The sequence below is a fragment of the Pyxicephalus adspersus genome, chromosome 10, assembly GCF_032062135.1.
Source record: "Pyxicephalus adspersus chromosome 10, UCB_Pads_2.0, whole genome shotgun sequence".
Classification (NCBI taxonomy): Eukaryota; Metazoa; Chordata; class Amphibia; order Anura; family Pyxicephalidae; genus Pyxicephalus; species Pyxicephalus adspersus.
In genome coordinates this window covers 38,314,628-38,341,292 of record NC_092867.1, presented here as the reverse complement: position 1 = coordinate 38,341,292, position 26,665 = coordinate 38,314,628, and the positions used below count along the sequence as shown (strand labels likewise).

At 36.8% G+C, this 26,665-nt stretch overlaps 1 protein-coding gene across 1 annotated transcript in view; it reads left to right on the top strand.

The window, feature by feature from the left end:
- The window catches only part of UNC5B (unc-5 netrin receptor B), a 112,540-nt gene extending 86,119 nt beyond the window's left edge, over positions 1-26,421 (top strand). The window contains exons 2-17 of the mRNA XM_072423251.1: positions 3,150-3,371; positions 3,853-3,996; positions 4,443-4,546; positions 6,479-6,659; positions 9,916-10,083; positions 10,692-10,856; positions 11,743-11,775; positions 14,661-14,855; positions 15,322-15,693; positions 17,931-18,018; positions 18,839-19,007; positions 19,240-19,473; positions 21,827-21,976; positions 22,144-22,308; positions 24,079-24,257; positions 25,021-26,421. Coding sequence (XP_072279352.1) covers positions 3,150-3,371; positions 3,853-3,996; positions 4,443-4,546; positions 6,479-6,659; positions 9,916-10,083; positions 10,692-10,856; positions 11,743-11,775; positions 14,661-14,855; positions 15,322-15,693; positions 17,931-18,018; positions 18,839-19,007; positions 19,240-19,473; positions 21,827-21,976; positions 22,144-22,308; positions 24,079-24,257; positions 25,021-25,186 — 2,735 coding nt within the window. The 3' untranslated portion in view covers positions 25,187-26,421. The remainder of the gene's footprint in view (positions 1-3,149; positions 3,372-3,852; positions 3,997-4,442; positions 4,547-6,478; positions 6,660-9,915; positions 10,084-10,691; positions 10,857-11,742; positions 11,776-14,660; positions 14,856-15,321; positions 15,694-17,930; positions 18,019-18,838; positions 19,008-19,239; positions 19,474-21,826; positions 21,977-22,143; positions 22,309-24,078; positions 24,258-25,020) is intronic.
- Positions 26,422-26,665: the final 244 nt, after the last annotated feature.

Below are 26,665 nucleotides of genomic sequence, written 5' to 3'. Positions count from 1 at the left end.
GACAGCCAGGAGATGAGTGCATTCAAGTTCAGCTATGCTGGTTGCCAACAATCCATCAGTGATGGGAGTACTGCCATACTAGCCCACTCCTGTGATCAGGTCCAGGGCAAAAGAGGGCTCAGAACATGCAAACACTGGCATTTATTTTGCATTAGAAGCCCTCATACTGCCCTCCTCAAGGCAGCCCTTGTACTGATGGTGTTGCCTTCTGTCAATCTATAATGACAAATGCATAGTCTCTGATGAAAACCAGTGCCACATACTGATTAAGGTGTTGGTTTTGTTTTGTTTTTTTGTGTCTGTCCCTGGCTCACATTGTTCATTATTTTCTGACTGTCATTCAAGTCCAGACAGGGTCATGTGGATCATCCCACCTCTCTATCCATACACATGGAATTATTGGAAATGAAATGACTGCTGCACAATTAGGAGGAAACCTTTAAAACCTAATCTGCTCCATCCACTCAAAGGAAGAGTCCGGATTGCCAAGCTGTTAGTGACATAATTTTTGGCTTAGTTGAAATCCAGATAATATCAGAGATGATGTCATGGGATTTCCTTGAGTAACAATGTGAAAGAATCTCAGAAGTTGATTGATTTAGCTTCTAAGCTTAGAAATGTTGCGGAAAACTGGCAATTCCAGCATTACCATTGATAGAGCTGGCTACAGCCACGGTCATTGGGCACAGTTTTAAAACCCCATTGCCACACACCGATAGATATAAATAAAGCACTGTCTTAAAATGGCACCTTGGATTCCCGTGGCTAAAAGGCACCTTGGATTCACGTGGCTAAAACTATAGTTTGCATTAAATGCAAGTGAAGAACCACTTAAGCTAGCAGCAAAATAAAAAGCTGTCCACCCGAAATGTACTTACTTTATCCACCTAAACACCTGTAAGGTCTCAAATCCTAGGGCACTCCATTTCCAAATTGCACATCCTCCCCTTTGTTCATGCATTGAACCTTGTCATCCAGTACTATAGACAGGGTGTGCCAAAACTCCTAATTCTGAGCTGAAGGTCAGCAGCATATTGAGTGCCTTTCATTATGGGACTTCAAGGACACATAAAAGGATATATTTATGTGCTGTTTTGCTCCGGTGCTTGCTTTTAGTCAGCCTGAATTGTTTTTTTCTTTTCTCTGTACGTAACAAATATGCATTAAATTACTTAACCCTCATTTATCGTTCTTAAAACGAAAAAATGATATCTATACATATCTGTATTGATTTACCCATTAACCACTGGAGTGTAGGCTATTTTCATTAACCCTAATTAAAGACTTACAATTACGAACTAATAGTTTTGACAGTGTTTTGCATGGTGACTACAAAAGCAATGTTTAAATAAACCCTGCAGTGTCTCAAAGGCAATGCAGCCCCTTCGCAGGGCCCTAAATAGGATTGCAAATGCATTGCTACCATCTGTTTAGGAGTCCCTGGGTACTTAAATCAGGGAAACAAATGAACTGCGTATGAGAGGGGAAAACATATTTAAATGTCCATTGGTTAACAACTGTTTATTCACAGCATATTCCTTTTAGGCTGAATAGAAGAACCATGGGTTTTAGTAGCAAAAAAAAGTATATAGAAGGTATTTTCTCATTTTGGACGACAACTTGAAGTGTTCGTAGTAAAGCCAAGTCAAACAATAGGATGAGAATCTGTTTTATGTTTGGTAGACATGATGATCTCCCTAGTTTTTCATGTTTCAAACATTTTATTTTATAGGTTTTTTTTTGGCACATTTGTCATTCTTAGAAATGGGTACACGTGTCAAACCTACCTTAAGTAAAATGTCCCGTTGTGGGTAACCTTCTATTTTAGACTCGCCCACGTACATGTCAGTCCTGCGGGATACTTTGTGCTCTCTTGTTACCCAAGGATAAAATTGGGAGGATGCTGGGAAAATTACAGGCTTAGAAATGAAGTCTGGTTAAAAATTTTGTGGCAGTCAATGGTAGGGTGATATGGTGACAAGAAGTGAAAGAAAGACATAGATAGATGAAGAAATTAGCCTGGAGTTTAATTCATCATTTCCAAAAGAGCAGTTAATGGATTATGACAAATGTCCTGCCGCTTTCTCTTAGTGCCGTGTTAAAACTGGAAATGAAAAGTCAATTTTTCCTAAATGGATTTTAAACGAGCCAGCACGCAGCCCTGCTTTTATACTTTTTCAATATTCTTTTTTTCTTTTTTCATATTCTTTGTAAACAGGGACAAACAATGCATGACGTCCAGTGTTATTTCCCATTTTATGGGATTTGTATGGTTTAATGTGTATATGATGTTCTCCTAGAATGTTCTCGATGTTCTCCTAGAAAAGAGAAATATACTGTTTGGTTTTGTTTCAACCATATGTTTAAAAGAGAATGATGACCCGACATAAAAAAAAACAGTCAAACCATTTTAAAAGGGGTGAAAGTAATGGGGAAGCTTTGTAGCTGCCGATATTTACTATAGATTTTTAGGCTCCCTAAGCACCAATCAAGCAGAAATTAGCATAAAACTGCCTCTAGGCTTCAGAATGGGGGTCAGCCATGTGGTTAATTTTTCTCTTCCCCAAGGCAGGACATCTATAGACCAAATAAGAATATTTCATAGAGCTGATTTTTCAAATCTAACATTGTTCATTCTGCCAGATAGCATCTACCTGCCAAGGTAATGGCTGCCCATAGACATGAGATGTCATCTGATAACTTCATAAACATGCTTGTAATTTCTGATTGGCGGCTTTGGTTTCCTGCACATTGTTTTTCTTTGCAACTTGTTAAAAATCATTTTTGCTCAAAATGTAACTGGTTGTTTGATACAGAAGATCAAACTGGCAATCTTACAGTTGTGTGCCATGGTTAAATACGGTTCCCCTCTGCGTTAGGCAAAGAATCAGCAAATTTCAAAACTCTTCATTCATAATTATGATGTTTGATGAATCCAGAGTTTCAGGCTGTTGGTGGTAAATAGAAATCACCATTTGTAGCCCAATTCTTGAATGCTATAAAGTTCTTCCAATGATCTTCCCCATGAAGGAATCTGTTAGGAACATTTTTCTTTTCTGTAAAACTGCTGCCATACAGAGTTAACACCCAGAGGGCAACAAATATTGGAACCTTCTAATTCTCACACTTTATTTCCATTCTATTTATAGGTGTGGAATACAGTGATGTCTTACCTGACTCCTTCCCTTCAGCTCCAGCAGAATCTTTACCACATTTCCTCTTGGAACCAGAAGATGCCTACATCGTAAAGAACAAGCCTGTAGAACTTGTGTGTAAAGCCAACCCCGCCATACAGATCTACTTTAAATGCAATGGGGAATGGGTCAACCAGAATGATCATATTACCAAGGAGAGGGTGGATGAACTCACAGGTGAGTTTTGGAAGTTTTCCATTTTCTGTACATTTTGAAAACCAGTAAAAAAAAAAAAGAAGTAGTGGGCATAGAAAGTCACTGGAAAGGTGAACAAACTAAATTAAATCTGTTTATAAATGTTTGATCCATGGAACAGCATATCATAATACTACAACTACACATTTTGAACTGCAACGCTTACTGTTGGGTACCTGGTATTTATTTGCCGACAGAACCAACTTTAATGTAACATTTGAGGATTTCACAGCCATGTTGAACTCTGTGATACAGATTACTTTTGTCTACTAGTCTTGTCTAGAGATGAAATATATCTTGTCCATTACCCTGTGAGACAGAATTGGCTATAAAGCTAATGTTTTTATATTTTTTATATGCCAGCCCATATATCAAAATGCCTTTTCCTACCGATAGATGCTTTTTGTTTTGTTGTCTGCTTTTTAGGTTTGAATTTAAATAATAACTATAGATTCTCAAACAGGTCTTGTAGTTCGGGAGGTCCAAATCGAAGTGGCCAGACAGCAAGTAGAAGAATTGTTTGGTTTGGAGGATTACTGGTGTCAGTGCGTGGCATGGAGCTCAGCCGGGACCACAAAGAGCCGACGGGCATATGTCAGAATAGCCTGTAAGTTTGGTCCATATGAAGTTCTACTTCATTGTTACAATGCAAGTGTATTGACATTGCCATCTTGTGGGGATATTTACAAAATGCAGTGTTAGTACAACCGATTAATTGGAATCGACAGTAATACTTTGGATTCAGATTTTGCCTAAATATCATCAGTACTATTCTTTTTTTTTAATTTTTATTTATTACCCTTTAAAAAAATTTTTTTTTTAACATTTAGGAAAAAAAATTCTTTGATCTAATTTACTGTGAGATGTGAGATGGAGAAGGAATTTTCCTTTCTTTCCCCCAAATGTAGATCTCTTTATTTGTTATTTTTAGATTATAACATATTAACATTCTATATAATTTAATTACAGAAAATTATTTTTTTATGTACAAAAATTCTTATATAGCAGATGGTATTGTTTTTAAGATGATTTCTATTTGTTTCATAATTCCAGATCTAAGAAAGAACTTTGATCAGGAACCGTTGGGTAAAGAAGTACCTCTTGAACAAGAAGTATTACTTCAGTGCCGTCCACCAGAAGGAATTCCACCCGCTGAGGCAAGACATTTGTGTTTTATCGTGTCATAGATTGTAATTATTTAGTGTTCATGTAAAACAATTTTTTTATGGTAGTATTGTATGTGCATAACTACCCAGCAGTCACAATTCTAATTGTTGAAATTTTATGTTCTGAAATTAAACTGGCTCGCCAGAAGGGATATAGTTTGCAGCCTCCTACTGTGTTTTGTTTTCCTTCTAGAAGTGCAATATATCAGATCTCATTTTATGCAAGGCTGTGGTGGTGGTGTATCTGAAATCTAATCTAAAATAATGCAATACTAATTTCACTTATATTACCAAAATGGCTGCAGTTTGAATATATGTACAAATTTAATGCAAACTAAAGTTTTTGTGAAAGTAGAATGGAAATTTTATTAACTTCACAATTCTCAAGGAACTACTATCTGCAAATCCTTAATAGATAGATACATGTAAAGAAAAATGAGATTTTGATTACTGTTTTGATGGACATGCCCAAATTTCTATCTCATTTTATAAGGGCTCATTAAAATCATTCGTATGCAGTAGTTTTTTTAATTATTAATTATTAATTTTTTATTATACAGTTGCATTGCTTTCCACAATTGTCCCCTTGCCTAGTGTTTCACAGAACTGGTTTACTAATCATGTTCTTTACCCCTGTAGAGCAGAGCAACTTGTTCACCAAATCCCCCACCTTCCCTGCAGCACATATTCACCTTGCTTTCACTCCAATGCTACTCTGCTCCACTTCAGGCAGAATAGAGATAATGCCCCCTGTAACCGCCAAATCACCTCGATCCTAAACAAAGCCAACCCTCATGTAGCCTTTCTGGACAAATCACCAAGTTTGCTGTCACGTCAAATGAAAAGTCACTTATTCCCCTCATTTCATGTTTTGGCTCTGTTGGATGCACATATTCGGGCAGTGGAGGAAATTGTACTCAGAATATTTATTTAGGCAAACTTGGCCCTGTTTACTGTAAGGTTTATCCCAATACCTTGTCCTTTGTTCACTGGATATATCCCAAATCTTACTTTCAATATAACGCCATTCTTTTATCTGTCAATCTTCCCTTCTCGTAATTTGTGCTCCTGAATTGCATGTCATCCTGGGACTCCAACTTCCATATGTATCCCTATGTGTTAACATTTATGATGTACAATAAATTGGTTTTAATTGCATGCTCCTGAGAAAGCAAAGGCGAAACGTGTCATGTATTAGTAGATCGTCAAAGGGTTTTTGGCAATTTTTGGAGTATGAATTCTGCTTACCTCTAAAGATATGGCTGGTGTAATATAACTTTAACTGTGATAAAACAAGTGATTTGGAGTGACCTCATAGCCATGAAGTCCCTCTTTAATTATCTCTTTATTGATGTTACCTAATAATTGGGGCGTGGTACTTTATTTACCTGTTTGCATGTTTGTCAGATTTCTTCATAAAACAAATCCCTCATACCATAAGTTAACCTAAACTTTATTACCTTGCGCTTCAGGTAGAAAGACCCTGAAACAGCGGCAAGGGACTCTACCTTGCCACTTGAGTCCCTATGTCCATTTTAAGTGAACCTTTTACATCCATCCACTGGTCTATCTGGTGCTGTGTACTCTAATGATTGTGTATTTCTCCTTGCAAGTTTGAGAGATTCCAAGCCCTGAGTGTAATTCTTTATACTGAATTAGAGAAGCCATTAGTTTCCTATTTTAAGGGTTATTGCACACAGTATATGCATATTTGTCTTCTGTATTGAAAGCTGCTCTTAATGGAAAATTAATGTGGATTACCCTGTGACATGTTTAACCTTTTCAATCATTTGCAATCATTCCCAAGCTTCTGTAGTTCAAAGATGACTAATTGTTGTTGATATTTCAGCCAGTGATGTGTTCTCATTTTAATTATTTGTCATTTAAACGTCCATCTCTTTTCTTCCCCTCCTTATCCAATAGGTGGAATGGTTGAAAAATGAGGACATTATTGACCCCACACAAGACACCAATTACCTCATAACAATTGACCACAATCTCATAATTAAGCAAGCCCGGCTCTCAGACACTGCTAACTACACCTGCGTTGCTAAGAATATTGTTGCTAGGCGCAGAAGTACCACAGCGACGGTTATAGTTTATGGTGAGTTTTTTTTTCTGTGGTAGATATGTATGTATGTATGTATGTGTATATGTATATATATATATAGTTTCTATACATCATGCTAGTAGGTATCTTTAGCCATTGGAATAAGGGTTTACGTTTGGGAACCTTTTTGGTTTTTTTACATGTGGAAATAACAATTAGTTTACCGTGGGTCAGCCACTGAATATTTGTATTATACTTCAGCTTGTTTGGGTTCACCCACTAGATTATATATCATGACAATTTAGGTGTCACAGTTGTTGAGACGAAGTTAAGAACCAAAGTAGTGATTGTATATAAGAGAAAGACGTATTCTCTTTGGTCCCAGGGTTGCACTTGAAGAATTAGCTCAATAATAAGTCATGTGTATGTATATTTCACCAGGAACTATTGATACTATTACAACAGATTAAAAGACTGAAGACAATATATATCAATTGAAGTAAAGTGGTTGTGGAAAACTACAAAATATCAATATGTAATATTTCCTGTTTGCTCAACTAAGAACAAAAAATGTTTTAGTATTATGATTCAATGAAATACATGTAGGCCTGATATATATTACTGTTAAGGATTGTTATCGTTTCAGTGCAGTTTAGGTGAAGCCATGTGCCTGTAATGTTAGATCGATTTAGGTGTGTGAGGACAACGGATGACAGTTAACGAATTTCCTTCGGCACGCAATGTCTTCTGAGTGAGATAGTCACATTTAGGCAACCAATTTCTCATAAATATAATGGCCCTATATTTGTGTCTTGGGAAATAACTGTGAATGTCTAACACAGAAATACATCCTGTCTGTAATCTCAAGCCCGTACCTGTCATGTATAAAATCTGCAGTCAGTTCCACTCTGTGTAGCAATTACCCAAAACAAGCTGCCATAGCAGTTCTGTTCCTTCTAAAATAAGCTTTCCTAGGTAAGGAGCTAAAAATACATATAATTGTCACCAGGGACTTTTATTACATTGTAACATTATAGGTTTCGGAGACATTTTAGATCAGTAGTCGGGAGCATGACTTTTTGAATATTTTTCCTATTTTAGTAATTAGACACAATCACCTAACAGTGAACATAAAAGACAATAATAAAAAAGACACAGGGAAGATTTTTAGCAAGCAACATTTGTTTTTGTTCCAAACCTCTAAGAACATATAGGAGTAATAATCTAGCCAAAACAGGTTAAAAGCATGAAGCGTTCCTAAATTGCGATTCTTCTGGAAAAGCAGGATATTTTGATGCCAGATCTAGTTAGGTGTAGCAATATGCCCCCCAGGAGCAGGTGAATTTTAGTGGGGTTTCTCCTTTGGTAGGGCAATAGCTGATACAAATGCCTGTTCTGTAAATAAGGTCTAGAGCAGACTTTCTTGACCTTTTTAACATGGGGGAACCCTTAAAATAGCATATTCAGGTATTGGGGAACCCCTGCAATAATTACTATAACTACAGCTTACAGCACATTAGCATGGTGGTCTTTGGGAAGAATGCCTTGTTCATTGCTGGCCTGTGGGAAGAATGTCAGCCTTACAGATGACAAAAAACTTAATTGGTGGCGGTGATAAATGACATGAGAGGTCGAAAGTGCTCATGATTTCAAGGATCCTCTAGCAAGCTCAGGAAGAACCCTGGATGAGAAATTCTATGGTCTAGAGGTTAAAAAAATTCATAAAGCAAAAGTAGAGAGGGTCGAGTGCAGAATTTTCCCATAGCTGTACAACTCATGCTCAGGAGGGGGATAAGTATGCCCAACCCCCTGAGCCCTCTTTGATAAACATTCCTTTCTGGGTGCTGTAAGATTTTATCCTTCACAACCCACATGACTGTCTTAGTCTCCCCACTTCACCGAGAGTAGTCCACCCTTGACAGTCCTGGTATCAAAACACAATTACACAGGGTCTTGCATTCTAGCACCAACTGGAAGGTTTCCTTCGAAAGGTCAGTTATTAACTCGGACTTGAGCAATAGGCCAACCCTGGCCTTGGCTTGCCTAGGCCCCAGTTTCTGACCCAGGAGGCCACATTGGTTCTTCCCTTATAGTCCAATGACAGACTCCCTTTTCTCCGTAAAGTTTTTAGATACTTGTCTCCTGGTAAAAGCCCACGCTATTGGTGCAAATCTTATTGATTGGCCATAGGGATAAGTATCCCTTACATGTTGTTTGTTACTCCTTTAACTGTATACAGGCATATCCTCCCAATAACAGGAGCAAGCAATTAAGCGGCAAAGTAGTAATATTTCCGGCTACAAATGGACTCACAAGACTTGGAACAAAGAACCCCCAGCTAAACACTTTCATAGAAAAAGGCTCCCTACATACATGTATATATTGATTTTATTTCTTCATTTTATTTTGCCTTGTGCATACCCAAAATTCCAGAAGTTCTGTGTATTATGCTGCTGAGGTTTTCTATTGTGCATATAGATTTTTTCAGTAAGGCAATATGAAGAGTAAAGATAATCTACAAAGAACAAGAATCCATAGCAGTGGATTATTGTTGTTTTCATTAAATTACATTGGGATGATTGGTTGCTGTTGGGTACTGCAGTAAATTGCCTTTTGCACCTTCCTGTTAAGGAAACGTAATATTTCCCCATCAGCACATTGAAGGTATGTTAACCATATATAAGCTTAATGAGTGAAAAAAGATTTCTCCTTCAATTTGCATTTTGCTTCCTAATGTTTTTGTCTTCTGTTGACCAATTGGTCCCTGTTGATTACCCATGACACTTGACAGCTAGTTTAGAACAAAAACCTGCTTAAAAGTCGATCTATCTGGGGTAAGATATGACCAGACATAGAGCCAAAGTAATTACCGTACATTGATGGATGAGGTTTAATGTTTTTCTGCACAGCAAAGCTTGCAATTCAAGGAGCAGATGTCTGGAAAATAAAACTAAGTACCGCTTAGCAACTCTCAACATATTAAATTAATTACATCTGCTTATAATAACCATAGCACCTGTTAATGGGGTTTGCGTGCCAACTCTACCCAGCCGACAGTGGGTGGCATAGATTTTTCCAGGCTGGACAGTGGCTTACCAGATGGTTATAAATATTTTCAAGTCATTAGTTAAGACAATTGTTATTTTTCTTTCCTGATTTTTCTTCTCTGCGTGTTAATAGCTCAGATATCTTTCATAAGTCATTAGTCCATGCCGCATCCATTTTTCCTAATGAAACTGGAGGACAAAATGGCTTCTTTGTTATGATAAACTATTGTTTTTTTTTTTTGTTTTTTTTGTTATTCTTATAGTCAATGGAGGGTGGTCATCTTGGTCAGATTGGTCATCCTGTAACAATCCTTGCGGTCCAGGTATTCAAAAGAGGACACGAATGTGTACCAATCCAACACCACTCAACGGTGGGGCCTTTTGTGATGGTCAACCACTTCAGAAACTTGCTTGCAGAACCATGTGTCCAGGTAGGTGAACATTTTTTATACTTTCCTTTTAACTTATACTTTATTCCAATACTTAAAACTGTTTCTCAACTGTGTATACTTGTGCATTTCTTTAGGTGCTACAAAAGTGTTAAAGCTAATTAAACTCGATCTTCTGCACTTTGAGGGTCCTGTGAACATAGTACAATTATTTAAATTAAATCCAGTAAGGATTTGCTTTTGCATTTAGTTGGTCAATAGCTGACTCATTGACACCTGAAATTTTCTTCAAAAACATAGTAGTTTAGTGGCACAGAAGCTATTACCAGGACCTTTTTATGAAATCTAAAATAATGACTGTGTGCGACGCCCTATAGCAGCTTATCAAGTTAGAACCCAGGTTTAAACTTTCAAAAAGTAATGAACTGATGATTATTGAGCATTACAAATCCATTCTTGACTGAACACTGATGCTTCTTGGGAGCCCAGTTATATGTTAGCTGTCATTCTTCACTAGAGGTTTAATTGTAAGGGAAATGGCAATTATGGGCAGCATAATCAATTGCATTGTCAGATACTATTTTAGGAATGGGATTATTACTTAAGCCTCATTGTACTAATCTTCTGCTTTGCTTTATTTTTGGATTTAGTGGACGGCGGATGGACTGAGTGGAGCAAGTGGTCAGCTTGCAGCACTGAATGCACACATTGGAGGAGCAGAGAATGTAACTCGCCCACACCTAAAAATGGTGGGAAAGATTGTAATGGAGTCCTATTAGATTCCAAAAACTGCACGGATGGCTTGTGTATGCAGAGTAAGTGTTGGCTGCCATTAAACTTTAGGAATTATTTCATTGCATTTTGATGTGTGCTGCCCATAATTGCCATTTGTCCTAGGGCTGCTTAGCGGCTCACTTGCACATATACAACAAATTAGCCTATATATATATATATATATATATATATATATATATATATATATGTGTGTGTGTGTGTATGTATGTGTGTATATACAAATATATATAAAACCGTTTAGCTTTTATGTTTCAAAAGCCTCTTCAAATACACATGTTTTGATTTTGGAACTATTAGCTCTGACAAATGATCTTTTATTTAAATCTCAAAGCCTGGCCTAGAGAATTCCATTTGTGCTCGTTGCTTTTTGCTGTTGATTTTTCTGAAGGCACGTTATGGTTATGATACAATAATGGGAAACAAAACCTTGAAATACTTTCAAAGAACATAGCATATGTGTTCTGGGCCTCCACTCTTCAATCTGCCATTGCAGTAGTGACCCAGTTTAACCCAGTCTTTTGTTGGTATTCTGGGAACATCTTTTTTCAATGAAGTAAAACGGGATTAGCCCACACATCCATTTTAGGATATTCTACATGTTGGTACTAACATATATTTTGGATGTGGGTTGCAGTTATATTTTTACTTTCATGCTCATGAGATTTCAGCAGAATCCAAAGTTATTATTATGAATAATGGCAGAGATGATCTTTTTGCTTATGTTATTTGTAGTGAATGCCACCTGACTGATTTTCACAATCGCATTTCATGACAGTTTCAATCACAACCCATTACCATGTAATGTACACATCTCTCTTTTATTTTTATTTTTTTCATTGTCATCCATTGTATTTCATTTATTTTTACTAGGGTAACTAATTTCATTTTGGTTTTTGTTTCTAACAGACAAAAGAGTTTTAGGTGAACCAAAAAGCCATTGTAAGTTTCATTTCATCATTTTCATTTGAATTCATTTTTTTTGTTTTGTTCTGTTATGTCATTTTGCATGGCTGCTAACCTCTGACCTGTACTAGTATCATTGTGAAGGTTTCCAAATATTATTGCCATAGCCAGTATGTTAGGGCATCAGTGTAAGCCTAACTAACGGCAACATTGTTGACACATGCATTTTTCATTATCTATTATTATTACAAAAACACACATCTGTAAAATGTGTAATCTCCAGTTCCTATTTTATTCTTTAGAATGCTAAGGGATTTTTTACAAAGACTGTTATACTCTGCAAAGACTTCAGTTTTATGTTGCTGGAAATGCTCTTCTGTGATTGTTTCAAGTTACAGGAGAATAAAGAAGCGGGGTGGGGGAATGAGTTGTATAGGAAAATACAGCAGTTGTTTCCACTCAGTCCTTCTTCAAACCACTAAAGTGAACCGATAAACAACATCAGGGGACACATGCAAGATATTCACGCAAGGCGTGCATGAATGTCTCCGGCAGCAATTGTCTAGTGCAGTGATCTCCAACCTTTTGGACGTCACAGACCACTAAATTTACAAACTCCAGACCGCACATGCATGGGTAGCGTGTGTCACTCAAATGGGAAAAAACTTTCCCCAGAGTGACGTCATGATGCCAGAACCTGCCCACTCTCCCATCACAGGTATGAGCCTGTGATGGAAAAGTGGATGGGTTGTGTCCAGAAACACAACCCGCCCCCTGCCCTGAGCCTGCGATGCATGCAGGAAACATGGTCAGTGGCTCTGGCCTGTGCACCCCCCCAAGCGGGGTCCTTTTCCTGACCCTGCTGGGGGGTGCACTGGCCAAAGCCACAGACCACAGTTTGGGGACCCCGCTGGTCTAGTGTGTATACGTAGCTTTAGTACTGGGTTACAGGGCAGTTGGACCATCTGCCACTACCTTCCTAATGAATAGAAGAAATAAAAACATTTTATTGGGAAGTGGTGGCAGTTACTGATGGGGGCTTGGGGTAGATCCTGTTCTCTCAAGCACTACTTGCACCATCAGCGGTTGATTGTCTGTCCAGCACAGTTAATTAATGCATCTGCCTGTCAAATGCTTGGACAGAAGGCAGCATGATTGAAGGCAGAACTGCCTACATGCAGCAACTGCTTCTAAAAGCAAAACATTTGATATTTTCCGATACCTCACAAGCTTTCACAGGACTATAAAAGTAGTAGCATTAGTCTAAACACTACAAGTAACATTTGTGCTGCTGCATCATAACTCCCAGCTCAGCAATAGTCAATATCTGGTTTGAGTCATTTGCCACATTTAAATGCATTGCTAAATCCACAGTGTGAATTTGCCCCTAAGGCCCTGTCTTGAGCATAGCAAATAAGCTGTTGCGTTTTGCAGCCAATGTGGTATTATGTCTGTGATGCAGCTAACAATGTGATAACATTTCATTATTCTTAACTAAAATAAGGCTTTGGCCTCTATTACGTTGGAATTGGTAATATGTAAGAATAAAGGAGCTTGCCTAAGTTTCTGTAACCTCAGACCTTCTTATTACTATTAGGAAAACTTAACACAACCCTAACATTTAACCCTCCCTGTCCTCTGATTTATCCTCCACTTCTTTAATCCTCACCCTACTAATTCTAAGTGGAATACTTTTAAAGTAATTTTGCCAAAAGTTGAATATGACAAAACCAATGGGAGTTCAGGTTTTAATAAGTTATACCTTGGCAGTTTTCATGTTTATATTTCCCGTTGTTCTAAAAGGCAGGTTGTGCATTGAGATAGAGTACAAAAATCTATATAATCCAAAAAGTAGTATATAGGTTCATATTATGGCATTGTAAATAAATAAAAAAATATGACACATTTGCTGCGAAAACAATTGTCCTTGAAGCTTCTTCTAGAAAGGAAAGTAGCCAAATGTTTATCAAAGAGACGCTGTTTGCAAAGTTCCTGAACCCGACCATAGGGAATGCTGTAGACCGAGAATTCTAGATGTGACAATAAAGGAGTATGATTTGTAAATTAGATTTTTTTGCATTATATAATAGAAATGCTGTACAATATTTACACGCCTAATGTCTATAAAATAAACAAACACCCATTACATAAAGATAAAAGACAGTCGTACAATAAATGTATGATCTTTTTATTAGGAATCATATATAAATATTCTTTAGATGAGTTGGCATTGTAGCCCTTGTTTTGATTGATGTCCTGTTTGGTGCTATTATTTTAGTTTTATTTTGGTATTTCATAAAACAATGATCCAACTTGATTGCACAAAATAGCCACAATTCATCACCTTTTATGTTTTATGAATTGTTCGTGTTACGTTTGCCCAGTTACCCCTTGTATCATGTGCATGATATTAGCACATTTTGCTTTATTCAGTGCCATGTTTTTTATTGTTTTTTTTTTTCTTCCCTATGCTGCAGATTTGACCATGAATGCCATCTAGTGTTTCTTTTTTTTGCAGCTGTCTTTATTGTTTTCAGGCTAGGGAGATAAATGTTACCTTGTATTGCTTTGGAGGTGGGATCCTAGCCAAATCTATAAAAAGACTGCATAAATCTAATATACTAAGAACAACACCTAAACTTTTAAAGCTTATAGACTTTGGCTGGTCAGGTCTAGTTCACCAAGTTACTCAATGTCCCTTTCCCATGGTCTACTTTGTATGCAGATGCAAAAAAATTTGTTTGCATGTTCCTTTTACCTCTTGGGTCATCCAAGACCATTACTCTTTTTCATGCTTCAAGCTAACTGGCAGGATTCAGTTGTCTGCATGTCCAGTCACTCACATATTTTTATTGAAATTAGCATCTAGGTAATAACCAGCTGATTGTTCAATGGTGTATTGTTTTGTCTTTTTTTTTTAGTGTTGGACTCAACAGGGGATGTTGCCCTCTATGCTGGACTGGTCGTTGCCATTTTCATCTTCATTGTTATACTCATGGTCGTTGGCATAGTTGTGTACAGACGCAACTGCCGAGATTTTGACACTGACATTACTGATTCTTCCGCAGCCCTAACAGGAGGCTTTCATCCGGTGAACTTCAAGACTTCTAGGCACGGTATGGCTAATGTGCTTGACACCCTCGCCTATGTACTACAGTGCACGCTCATTAACTGTCATTAACTGTCCTTCTGAGGGGCTGCCAGATGGTTCTAATAATAAAACAGATGTAGCCTATAACTACAGAATTTCATTTGGGGAATCATAATTACTCCTTTTATATTTCTGTACTTACAATATACAAATCTGAAACAAGTATGTCAAATGTAAAATATTTCATCACAGGATACATTCATTCTGTGGGAGAATGTGAATGTCTTATACTATGAAAATGTTTTTTCAGAATCAGGAATTTTTAATATGTTCTCTAGCCAACATTAAATTAGCATAACAACCTTCTGAGTTCTATACATACTCCTTGTTACCCTTCTGAAGAAAATTTTTGTTTCCACCAAAAGATTATATCTCAATATGATATATTTTTGTAAGCCTTGTGTTCTCATGAAAATAACTTTTTTCCCCAGACAATTCTCATTTACTGCATCCATCAATGCAACCAGATCTCACAGCCAATGCAGGGATATATCGGGGGCACATGTACGCCTTGCAAGACTCTGCTGACAAAATCCCTATGACTAACTCTCCATTGCTGGATCCCCTCCCAAACCTGAAAATTAAAGTCTACAATTCTTCTCCAGTGGGATCATCTCCTGGAATACAAGACGACATACTGGGTCAGAAGTCTGTAGGGTCATATCCATCAGACACTAACCTCATCAATGCAAGGAATAAAACCATGAGCAGCCAACACCTGCTGACTTTACCCCGGGACTCCAGTAACAGTGTGACGGGCACGTTTGGGGCTCTAGGTGGAAGACTAACATTTCCAAACACAGGTGACTTCATAATATCTAACTTTCATAATTAACTTTGTTGTTAATATAATGCATATTTTTAATAACAGGATTTTTTATTGTTACCTATGTTTCCATGCGAAGGAAGTAAAAAGAAATATCCTAAAACTTGGCATTTGGTAGTTGACAACAGTATCCCAAATATGACATTTTTCCACTATTCAAGATGTCATCTGTCATTCTCTGGCCATGATAAAGGGTCATCTTTTACAACTCCTAAAATGAATAGAATTTTTGAATAAATGCTTTAAATGGTAAATGTTGATCAAATATCAATATGACGCTCCTTTCTATATACATGTTATGTTGATACCAGAGCCTAGGCATTGCTCATGTACGCAAGAGACCAGTTCTTCAAAAGCTTCTGAAATAGATGACATATTCAACTGGTCACCTACCTACACCATAGAACCTAGCATTCCACAACCAAGCTTGTCCATCAAGCATTAAAAATCTGCCTGAGGCTGCCGCACTTCCCCACCTAATCAGAAACAGAGCAGGTTTTGGCTGATGATAAAATTTTAAGCTGAACTCCATCTTTACCTTAGTCTTGCATGGGTTTACAGGCTCACCTACTTTACTGGAGCCTCTGCACCACATGTGGACAGTACCTAAGGCAGCCTGCCTGAGAATGCCCATCCCATTTTTAAACAAAAGTTCCAGATTTGCTGGATCACCCAGATTCTCCCATAACAGTCTTGGAGAGCTTTAAAAAATCAAGCCCATTGGGTCAAGATTTTAAAATCTTAATTTTAAAATGTTACCTTGTCAATGAAAGGTAAAGAAGGAAGGGACCTGAGGAAGGCAATAAAAAGCAGATCGAACTTCAGCTTTAAGTAGTATTATTCAGAAAAATTATACTTCAAGCAGCCATCAATTTATATATAGTGAATAAAACATTAAAAAAAGCTTTTTCATGTTGTCTGGGCTTCCATTAACAAGGTTACATCAATATCTAATTAAAATTGGTATTTTAAAGAAACATTGTAATTACTGTTCTGTTTTTTTTTTCTCTTTTTTTATATCTAGAGTAGTGAGAAAGCTGTTGTTTTTTTCTGCTTTAGCAGCATTCAAAAGCCTTGTTCATATCCAAAATGTATTTTGGGTACATATTTGTGTATGAAATTACATTAAAAGCTGCAGCAATGTCGTTGATATGATATGATGTGCTTCGGCACCGTTAGGACTGAAAATAACTTGCATTAACTAAAAACTGCAATTATAACTCCTAATAAGCCAGAATGCTGCTAAATTGCATACAGTCATAATTTTAGTCGTCTTTTTTTGTACATTTAGAGTTCATCAGCTATGTGTGGTGATAACTGCTGGTAAATTATAACATTAAGCCCAACCACTGCCAAAAAAAAAAACTAAGCTAATGACAATGGTCATACTTCATGACATAATTACCTTCAACTAAATTTTTGCACATTTTGTTCTGTCTCGAAAAGTAAAAGCTAAGAAAAAACTGGTATAATTTGTGAGCTACTAACATGCACGTCTCCTCCATCCACTGGCTAACTTAAGCCCTTGGAAAATCTTTGTACCTGGTGGGTGGGTATCAGGTGACTTTCTGCCCTTCCAGCCGTTGTGGCCAATACAGCATTCACGTGGCAAATGGCAGTGCCCAGCATTGTTGTAGGAGAGAGGGAGATCCTTATTCCTGTGTAAGCTCCGATTTGAAACTTACACACTGCTTTCAAACTCAGGGTGCTGCAAAAAGGAAAGCAAGAATAGAGGGAAGGGATTGGTAGCAAAGAATGTGGCCCATATAAAGAATCTCTTTTTTTTTTTTTTTTTTTTTTTTTTTGTGGGTTCAAGTTATGTTTAAAGAAAGACACCTGGCAAAATGATCAGTAGATCCAGATATATATAGACAACTGTACCCTGTAAAGTCAGGGGTTTGCCCTACCTTTCTACTTAGAACTTCCCTATTGGTCGGTGAGACCCCCTCATCATATTTAAAGACCAATAGGAAGCTTAGCAAGCAGGAGCATGGAGTCCAAATTAGGCTAGCACATAATGTGAGATTTCTGTATTCTTAAATCTTTGTTTATTTCATATGTGTGAATCCCCTAGATTATGAAAAGCCTAAACCTGGAATTTGGTAAATTTTATGAACCTTTTAAAGGATTTGTTGTTTTTTTAGTGGTAATATATTTTGGAATTTCTAAAATGTTACATGGTTGACACTTTATGTTGATATATTTAATTTCTAGGAGTGAGTTTATTGATACCGCATGGAGCCATTCCACAGGGAAAATACTATGAAATGTATTTGATGATAAACAAAAGAGAAAACACTGTGTAAGTAAATGATATCTCTCACTAACATTAGCTATGCACTGTGACTCCTGTAGATATGCTTTTCTGTTGTTCATATTTTCTATTTTTCTGTCAACTAAATAAAAGCACATAACCTTTTTTATGTTGTGGTTTTGTAGTGAGCGGAGAACTTTTTTTTATTGCTTTGAATAGCTAAAACAGATTGCAGATTGATAAATAATATTATTCTTTTTACTGCTATACCCAAGTGTCCAGAGGCCATACTTAAACTTGTAAACCCTAACCATTAGGAGCCCTTTAAATTATTGGACTACAAAACAATCTGCCTTTTGTGTTGTATGGATCCTAATAAGAGTTAAAGTGGTTTAGCAGTAGAGCAAATTCAACGAATTTCAAGTGTTAGGGGACGACCGCTTGCCTTAACGCTTGCAGAGGGTAATTTTACCCCTACAACATCTTTAGTCTATCCCAAGGACCCATTTTATTTTATCCATAGCAAAGCCAAGGTGAAAGTTGGCACACTGCAAGCCATAGGCTGTGAAAATACACACAATTTATTACCCATACATACAATAATTTAGGAACTCCTACATTTGCTTTTGATTACTCAGTCTACAACAAAGCTTAATGTGAGTGCATTTTTGGCAGATCAATAGGTATTTCTCTATACGTGATGTATAGACGTGTACTATACATGTTGGTTTAAGTTGTGCACAGCAATAGATTAGGTCTATAAAAGCTTTGCTTGCATCAGTGATCACACATCTGATGGCTATAATGTACTAAAATTATTTATTTCTTATCTGACCTTAAAGTAATAATCTTGTGGCTTGTTTTGTAGCCTACCTTCGGAAGGCACACAGACAGTTCTGAGTCCTATTGTAACTTGTGGCCCCACTGGACTTCTATTGTGTAGACCAGTTATTCTGACCGTTCCTCATTGTGCTGATATCACCACATCTGATTGGATTTTACAGCTGAAGACTCAGTCTCATCAGGGGAACTGGGAGGTAAGATAATACAAGATTTTTAAGTTGTAACTTACCTAAAGCTCTTGGACCGCAACACTCCTCATGTACCCTTGCCTGTACAAAACTTTTACATTTTTTGATCATTTAACTGGCAAAGCATGATTATTGAACGTTCATTCAGACACTGGGTTTTCTGTAAATCTAAAAAACACTGGTTGTTTCACCTGTTTAATAATAAATTAATGTTTTTTTTGTTTTGTTTTTTTTTCAGGAAGTTGTAACCATAAATGAAGAGACCCTCAACACACCATGTTACTGTCAGCTAGAATGTCAGTCCTGTCATATTTTACTTGACCAGTTGGGTACCTATGCATTTGTTGGAGAGTCTTATTCCAGATCTGCTATAAAGCGGCTCCAGCTGGCTATATTTGCACCTATTCTTTGCACGTCGCTGGAATACAACCTCAAAGTCTACTGCTTAGAGGACACACCTGATGCATTAAAGGTAAAAGAAATGTTTGTTTTCAGTTATTTTGTGTTCTGTACTGCTCACTGTAACACCTTAGCAAGTATATTAGCCTACATCTAGGTTCAAGGCCTCTCGTTAAAATATTTCCTCTAGATCAGTATTCTTGCCGATATTTTATTTTTTATTTTGGATGGGAAGGAGCTGTAGGCGGGTGGTGGCCCATGTATTGTACCCACCCAAAAACAACTTGGTGGCTACTGAAAAGAGCTAGGTGGTGCACCCAGCTAAAGGGGCTGGGGAGAACATTGTACACAAATCCAAGAAAGATTATCATAATTACCAAATAACAATAATTTTTCAATATTATAATGCTGCCACCTGGTTAGATCTAATGCTCCAAAAACAGAAGTACAACTTTTTACAGACCCCATCAGCTTAGTTTTTTCAGCAGTTTGTGGTAGGTCCTGAATCTATATATTGTAGAACTGTACATATCTCTCTTCTATCTTAAATTCAAGGATATGTGTCTGTAAAGATGCCTCTCTTCTTGTTCATTTTAGCTAGTAAAAGACATGTAATTTTAAAAGCAGTTTTCAAATGTGTTCCTATTCCATCTGTCAGCCACTTCCTTAGTTCATTACCCTTTGTTAACAAAAAAAAGGCAAATCAAAAGAGAGAAATAATTAGACAAAAACATGATGTGAGATTAAACAAAATGTCAAACTACTTGTTAAAGCAGACTTGTGTTGGAGATGTGCACTGAATGAAATAAAACGTTTTTTTCTGATTTCACAAATTTGTTCGTAATAGATTACATTAGTCTGAGTCAGTTTGGTGGCACTTCTGGTTAATAGAGTAAAGCTGTTTTTTTTTTTTTTTTTTAGCTGTTAGCCTAAACTCGTGTAATCGGGAAAACTAGCTATTAACAGAATAAATCAGTCCCAAAATTGCATATATTCTGGAACATTAATTAGCAGACCTTTCGTTAACGAAGAAGCTGAAACACTCTTTTCAGTCTTAAAAAGAGCAAGCTAATTAGAAGTAGAAAACTGTTTAATTTTAAATATTCAAAAAACTCCTATTAAGACAACATATACTTGTCTAACCTTATAGCTCTTAGGTAATTAATGTACTCAGAAAACTTCCTCAATGTTTAAAGGGCAAAATAAAGTAATTATTTTACTATTTCTCAGTTTTGCATGCAAGAGAGCCAATGTCTTTCTAATAACCTCATTATCTCAACCAATAATTCAAGAAAACAAACTAACTGGGACATTACATAATTATGTAAAAAAATTAGGCTATGTTATTAGTTTCCTGTACTTCAGATACTCTAGAACCTCTTAATAGAGCCATCTCCTTCTAAGTATTTCTAATTAACAATATTAATAGTCTATTTCAGTATAATTGTAGTGGAAGAAAGTGTATCTTTTGCAAACTGTTATGTTAACTTCATAAATCATATTTTCTTTTCATTGGGATTGGTTTGGCTTTACTGATTGACAGTAGAGAAAGTCAGTTCCAAAGCCAGAAGAAGATTTGATGCAAAGTGGTGATGGTCAAGGGTTGGTCAGTGATAAAGTAAAGGGTTTAATTGATTTATTTTTGTACAGCTCTTATTTATGAGAATGTAAATTATTAATATACTGTATTTATATAGCACCAACATATTACACAGTGCTGTACATTAAATTAGGGTTGCTAATGACCGATACAAACCATGACACAGGAGGAGGAGAGGACCCTGCCCAGAAGGGTTTACAATCTAAGGTGGAGGGATGTAACACACAATAGGAAGGGGGTATGGAAAGGTTAAGGAAGTAGTGAGGCTTCAAGGGACAGGTAAGCAAGATTGAAAAGATGGGTTTTCAGAGCTTTTTAAATGAAGTAAGCCTAATAGGACAGGAAAGAGAGTTCCAGAAAGTCTGGGTTGCTTAGAAAAGTATTAAAGTTGTGAATGTGACAGGGCTGTGAGTGAGGAAGCCATTAGTAGTTTATTCAAGGAGTGAAGAGAGCGACTAGGGGTATATTTTTCTATCAGGTCAGAAAGGTAAGTGGCACAGGAGCTGTGGAGGGATTTGACGGCAAAGCAAAAGAGCTTAAATTTGATTCAATGGAAGCCAATGTAGAGAACTGCAAAGAGGCAGCAACAGAAGAGGAGTGGTGAGAAAAATGATAAGACTGGCTTGGCTGCAGCATTGAATATTGGATTGTAGAGGAGAGAGTCTGTTAGTGAATAAGTTGACCTAATTGGGTTATGTGTTTTAGAGTCTATGACATACTTTAGTATCTGATAACAAAATTGCTTTTTATCTAGCTTTGTTGCATTATTTTGACGTTTTGTAAATAAAAATGTAACTTAAGTCTTTTTGGTTTGTGTTGTCTTCAGGAAGTTCTCGAACTGGAGAAGACCCTGGGAGGTTATCTCATAGAAGAACCAAAGCCACTGATGTTTAAAGACAGCTATCACAACCTCCGCTTGTCTATTCACGATATTCCTCATTCACTGTGGAGGAGCAAATTACTGGCCAAATTTCAGGTTAGTGCGGTTGATCTGACAATAAATGCATATTTATAGCATTTTTTGTATGTGTGTGGAGGTGGGGTGGATGACAAGACGTTAAATTGAAACTCCAGCAAAGTTTTGTATTTTTCATCTAATGCTGTCCACCCAGTCAATGAAAGTTTATATTTTGTGCCTTTTAGGAGATTCCTTTTTATCACATCTGGAGTGGAAGCCAGAGAGCACTGCACTCTACATTTACTCTGGAGAGGTACAGCCTGGCTTCAACAGAACTAACATGCAAAATCTGCGTGAGGCAGGTGGAAGGAGAAGGACAGATTTTCCAGCTGCACACAATGCTGGAAGAGGTATATATCCTCATTGTTGAGGATCTTAAAGAATTCTTTGTTATTTTTGTTATTGCCATGTATTCATTTAGTGCAGATATTGATATTGAATCAGTAGAGCCTTACGTGGGTCTTACATTTAGAGGGGCCACGATTTTTACCAATATTATTTTGGTGGGTCTTCTGAAAGCACCCAGTCAAATTCCAGCTTACCCTAACCTGTAATAGAAAGAGTAATGAAAGATACATTCTACATATTTTGTACTAGTTTTTGGGGGAAAAAAACATAATTGCAGCATCTAAATTTTACTAGTAGTCTCCCTTTGAACCAGAACATAATTAAATTTGCTTGCCAATGCCAACCTTCTATTTTTCCCTATTTTGTATGTTTTTTCTATGTGTTTCCTAGTTATATTTATATATCGTGTTTAATTTCTGCATCATGTTTTTAAAGATTAAAATTTATCAACATTCAAATTTCTGTTTGATTTTAAACGTATTGTTATTAAAAAAGCCTAAGTAAAATCTATCAAAGAATAGCATTTTATATTCTTACTGGAGTATGTAAATTGGAGCAACTTATCTTCATAAAATTCCTTTTATAGATGTTCTGTTGTAAAGATTTTAAAACAGACATTCAGTATTTAGCTTTTTTTTTCTTTTATGAGCTCTTTATATTTTAATAACATTCAAGTGTTGATGTTTCTTTAATGACAATTTTATCTATAGATATTTAATGATTTTTGGATAGAATAATGAACAGAAAACATTAATTATTCAGGTTTATTCTAGCTGGGGAAATATTTGAATGACTGGCAATTATTGTAGTCTGTGAACATAAAATGCCTGTCATAAAACTAAGCATTGTGGAAGAACAAGACATTGACTTGTTTAAAATAAACATCTCAATAAAAATGATGTAAGGTGTGTCTATCATTGTGATTTAAAACATTTAATCCATCCTTAAACCGGAAGTAAACCCAAAACTAACCCAAAACAAAAAAAGAACACATACTTCAATATACTTCATACTTCCTATAAAATCAGTCTATCTGTCTGGAGGTTTATTCCATCGATTCCCGGTTTCAGTCTTTGACCCGGCGCAGAGGGGAGCGCCAGGCGCCGCTATCTTCTTCTCTCGTCTTCCGTATTCTTCTTTCTACGTCCCCTGATTTCGCACTGCGCAGGTGCCAGATGGGTTGAAGAACTTTGGGGAAAAAACTTGTCGATCTCACTGCGCATGCATGAGATTGGCAATTTTTCTCCTTATTGATGAAAGGTCCCCTTCTGCGTATGCCTGAGATGCTCAGGCATGTGCAGAAGGAGCAGCCAAGAGCCTCCGTGGATGCGTGACGTAGGTATCCCAGGAGGCTCTGTGCTCCCATTAATTTTCGATTGCCTAGGCAATCGAGAATAAAGGGGGTGGTGCTGCACCCTTTTTTGAAAAGAAATTCTGAGTTTAGGTACGCTTTAATGAGGACGGCAATGGAGAAGTATAAATATGATAATACTGATCCCCCTCCGTTACCTTTAACTGGGTTAGTAATTACGTCAAATATAGCATGTATGGACTGATTTAAAGGAATAATACACCCAAAATTACATTTTAGGAATAGTTGGTAAATCTCACTTTTCACACTTATTTTCCAGTGTCTATATGTGAAGAAGATGTATTTAATGAACTTTTCAAGAAAGCTGAATGTTGTTCATATACAATCACTTACTGCTTGCCTATATATAATCTGTAACAATATTTCGTCCAACATGGTTATTTTTATTGTGTTTCAACAGAATGCCAAATCATTTGATCCTTTCTGTTCACATCCCGGAAGCAATGTGACAACCCAGTTAGGACCATATGCCTTTAAGATCCCTTTAACCATCCGGCAGAAGATTTGCAATAGCTTGGATGCTCCAAATGCTAGAGGAAACGACTGGAGGCTTCTAGCACAAAAGCTCAGCATGGATCGGTATGTCTTTTTAATCTGTGTTTTCATATTCTTTTTGTTTTGTTTTTTTTATTCATTCATAAATGGAAATTTATTTTGGGGTTTATAGAGTTGACAATCAAGGGAGTGGGGTAAAAAAGGTTAATTTCTAAAATTTACATTTTGGCAACAGGACATTGTGTTTAACTCAGAAAACATTGGACCCCTTATTAGGGATTTGCTCCCTTAACATGTGTAGAAGTGTTTTACCCCAAGCAAAATGCAGTTATTTTCAGAAATTCACCTAGTGACATCTAGACACTTAGGACTCTATTTATAATACTCGGAACCTGACATTACTTCTTGGCAGTTTTCAAGGTTCATGTGTTTATATGGCAGTAACTGATTGCCACCAGGGAATGTCTGAGGCAATGTCAGATTTCCCTGTTTTATAAATAGAGCCCTTGATATGTTCAAGAATATAGAACTGATCAAAAATTGGAAATTTTTTTTCCCTAAAATTTGTTTTGTCACTCAACAAGTTGATATGGCTTTGTGCATGAAATCTGATACTGTTTAGGTCTATTCACAACATTTACATGTTGGTGGGGGGTCCAGTTGCCTCATACTCACAATGTTCTGAATGCTAGTGTTAAATTACAAACCATTTATTCTGTTAAATTGATAAAAAAATGTAAGTAATATTTTTAAATATTTTATATAATCTATAACGAAATGCAAAAACATGGCAAAAAAACTTAAAAAAACTCACATTTATTTTTTGTCTTCTCCCCCCCACTTTTAGATATCTAAACTATTTTGCCACCAAAGCCAGTCCAACAGGGGTTATCTTGGACTTATGGGAAGCCTTACACCAAGATGACGGTGATCTCAACACTCTGGCCAGTGCCTTGGAAGAGATGGGAAAAAGCGAGATGATGCTAGTCATGGCGACAGAAGGAGACTGTTGATGAACTTGACTCTGTTGACTTGAGTTGGTGGATTTTTGGAAAGTGGAATGAAGTTCGAGGGCAGAAAGGCCTTTGGTCCTTCAAACAAGAGACCTTTTCAGTCCTTGTTTGTGCTGGATGACTCGCAGAGCTGCAGCTTTTTGGGGAGACGGAGTACTCCTTACAGTCTAAACACAAACCAGCCTTAGAATTCCTTACATACTCTGTTTACAAGCCATTGAAGTGTCTAACGGAATACCCTTACACTCTACGTAATGCCAGGTGCACGAAGAGAAGAATCATCGGTACCATGACAGCTGCTGACAGACATCTTTCACGTCACCATTTGAAAACAGAAAAGGAAAAAAAAATAACTTTGTAGTTTATTGCTTTTTCATTTCCTCCATTAGAAATGATATCTATTATTTGAACAATCTGATCAAACTGCTTTTATCCTGTCCAAGCTTGGAACAGCCTTGTTTATTAAGGCATGAGGTTTCTTAGGAAACGCAAGTTTATTTATTATCCAGATCTTTGGATGAGTCTTTGTTTTATATTGTAATGATTGAGATTTCTGAGTGTATGCACCCATGTGTATGAATGAGGTCGGCTTGCCATCTGTCCAACCCTTTTCCATTCCCATGTAAAAGTTTCTTTTTGTAGACAAACTATTTCAATGGCTTACATATTTCTTTTGGCCCTACTTACTGTTAGTAAAATAATGTTCAACATGTGACTGTACACAGACCACACTGGGGTGTATTCATGATCAGATCCCTTGTTCTTTTATTTGCCATAACAGATTCTTAATTTTACACCCTAACTGGATGGAAACCCTACCAAGCTCAGGGAAAAATTGCTTATGTTCAATAATCTCACCACTAGAACACAAAACAAAAGCGGTCATTGTGAAAACCTTGACTCAAGTTACAGGGCCACCCTTAGAAATGCTAGTGCATCTGTAACATGAATACTACAACATGCAGCTGTACTTAACAGAATCTGGTTGGTTGGTATAGTTTTTAGCTATTTTTTTAATACAAATGTTTATCATTAATATTGTTTTTCAAATTGCATTGTTTCCATCCTTCCTCATGGTCTTTTTCTGTTTTGTTGGATTTCATGTATAGGTAAAATAACATTGTTCAGTATCAACCAGTTAACATCCAGGTAATATTACTCTCCATATCATTATAACCATTGGGCTTCATTAGCAAAGTGGATTTTTTTTTTAGATCTGAGTGGCATTAATGGATCTATACCATGGGATAAAATTGCCTTGTTATGTTTGCATTTTTACATGCATAGAAAGAGCTGCCTTTTTGTACGCAAGATTTCATAAAATGGTCAAGAAGGCTGAAGAAGTAGTAGGAGTGATTGATGTGCAGTAGTCTCTGAAGCCAGTCTAATTTTATTTTTGAATCCAGTTACAGCAGCCAGTAATGAAATATACTGATTGGTTGTTGTGGGTTACTGCACTCTGAACATTGTTTATTGCCT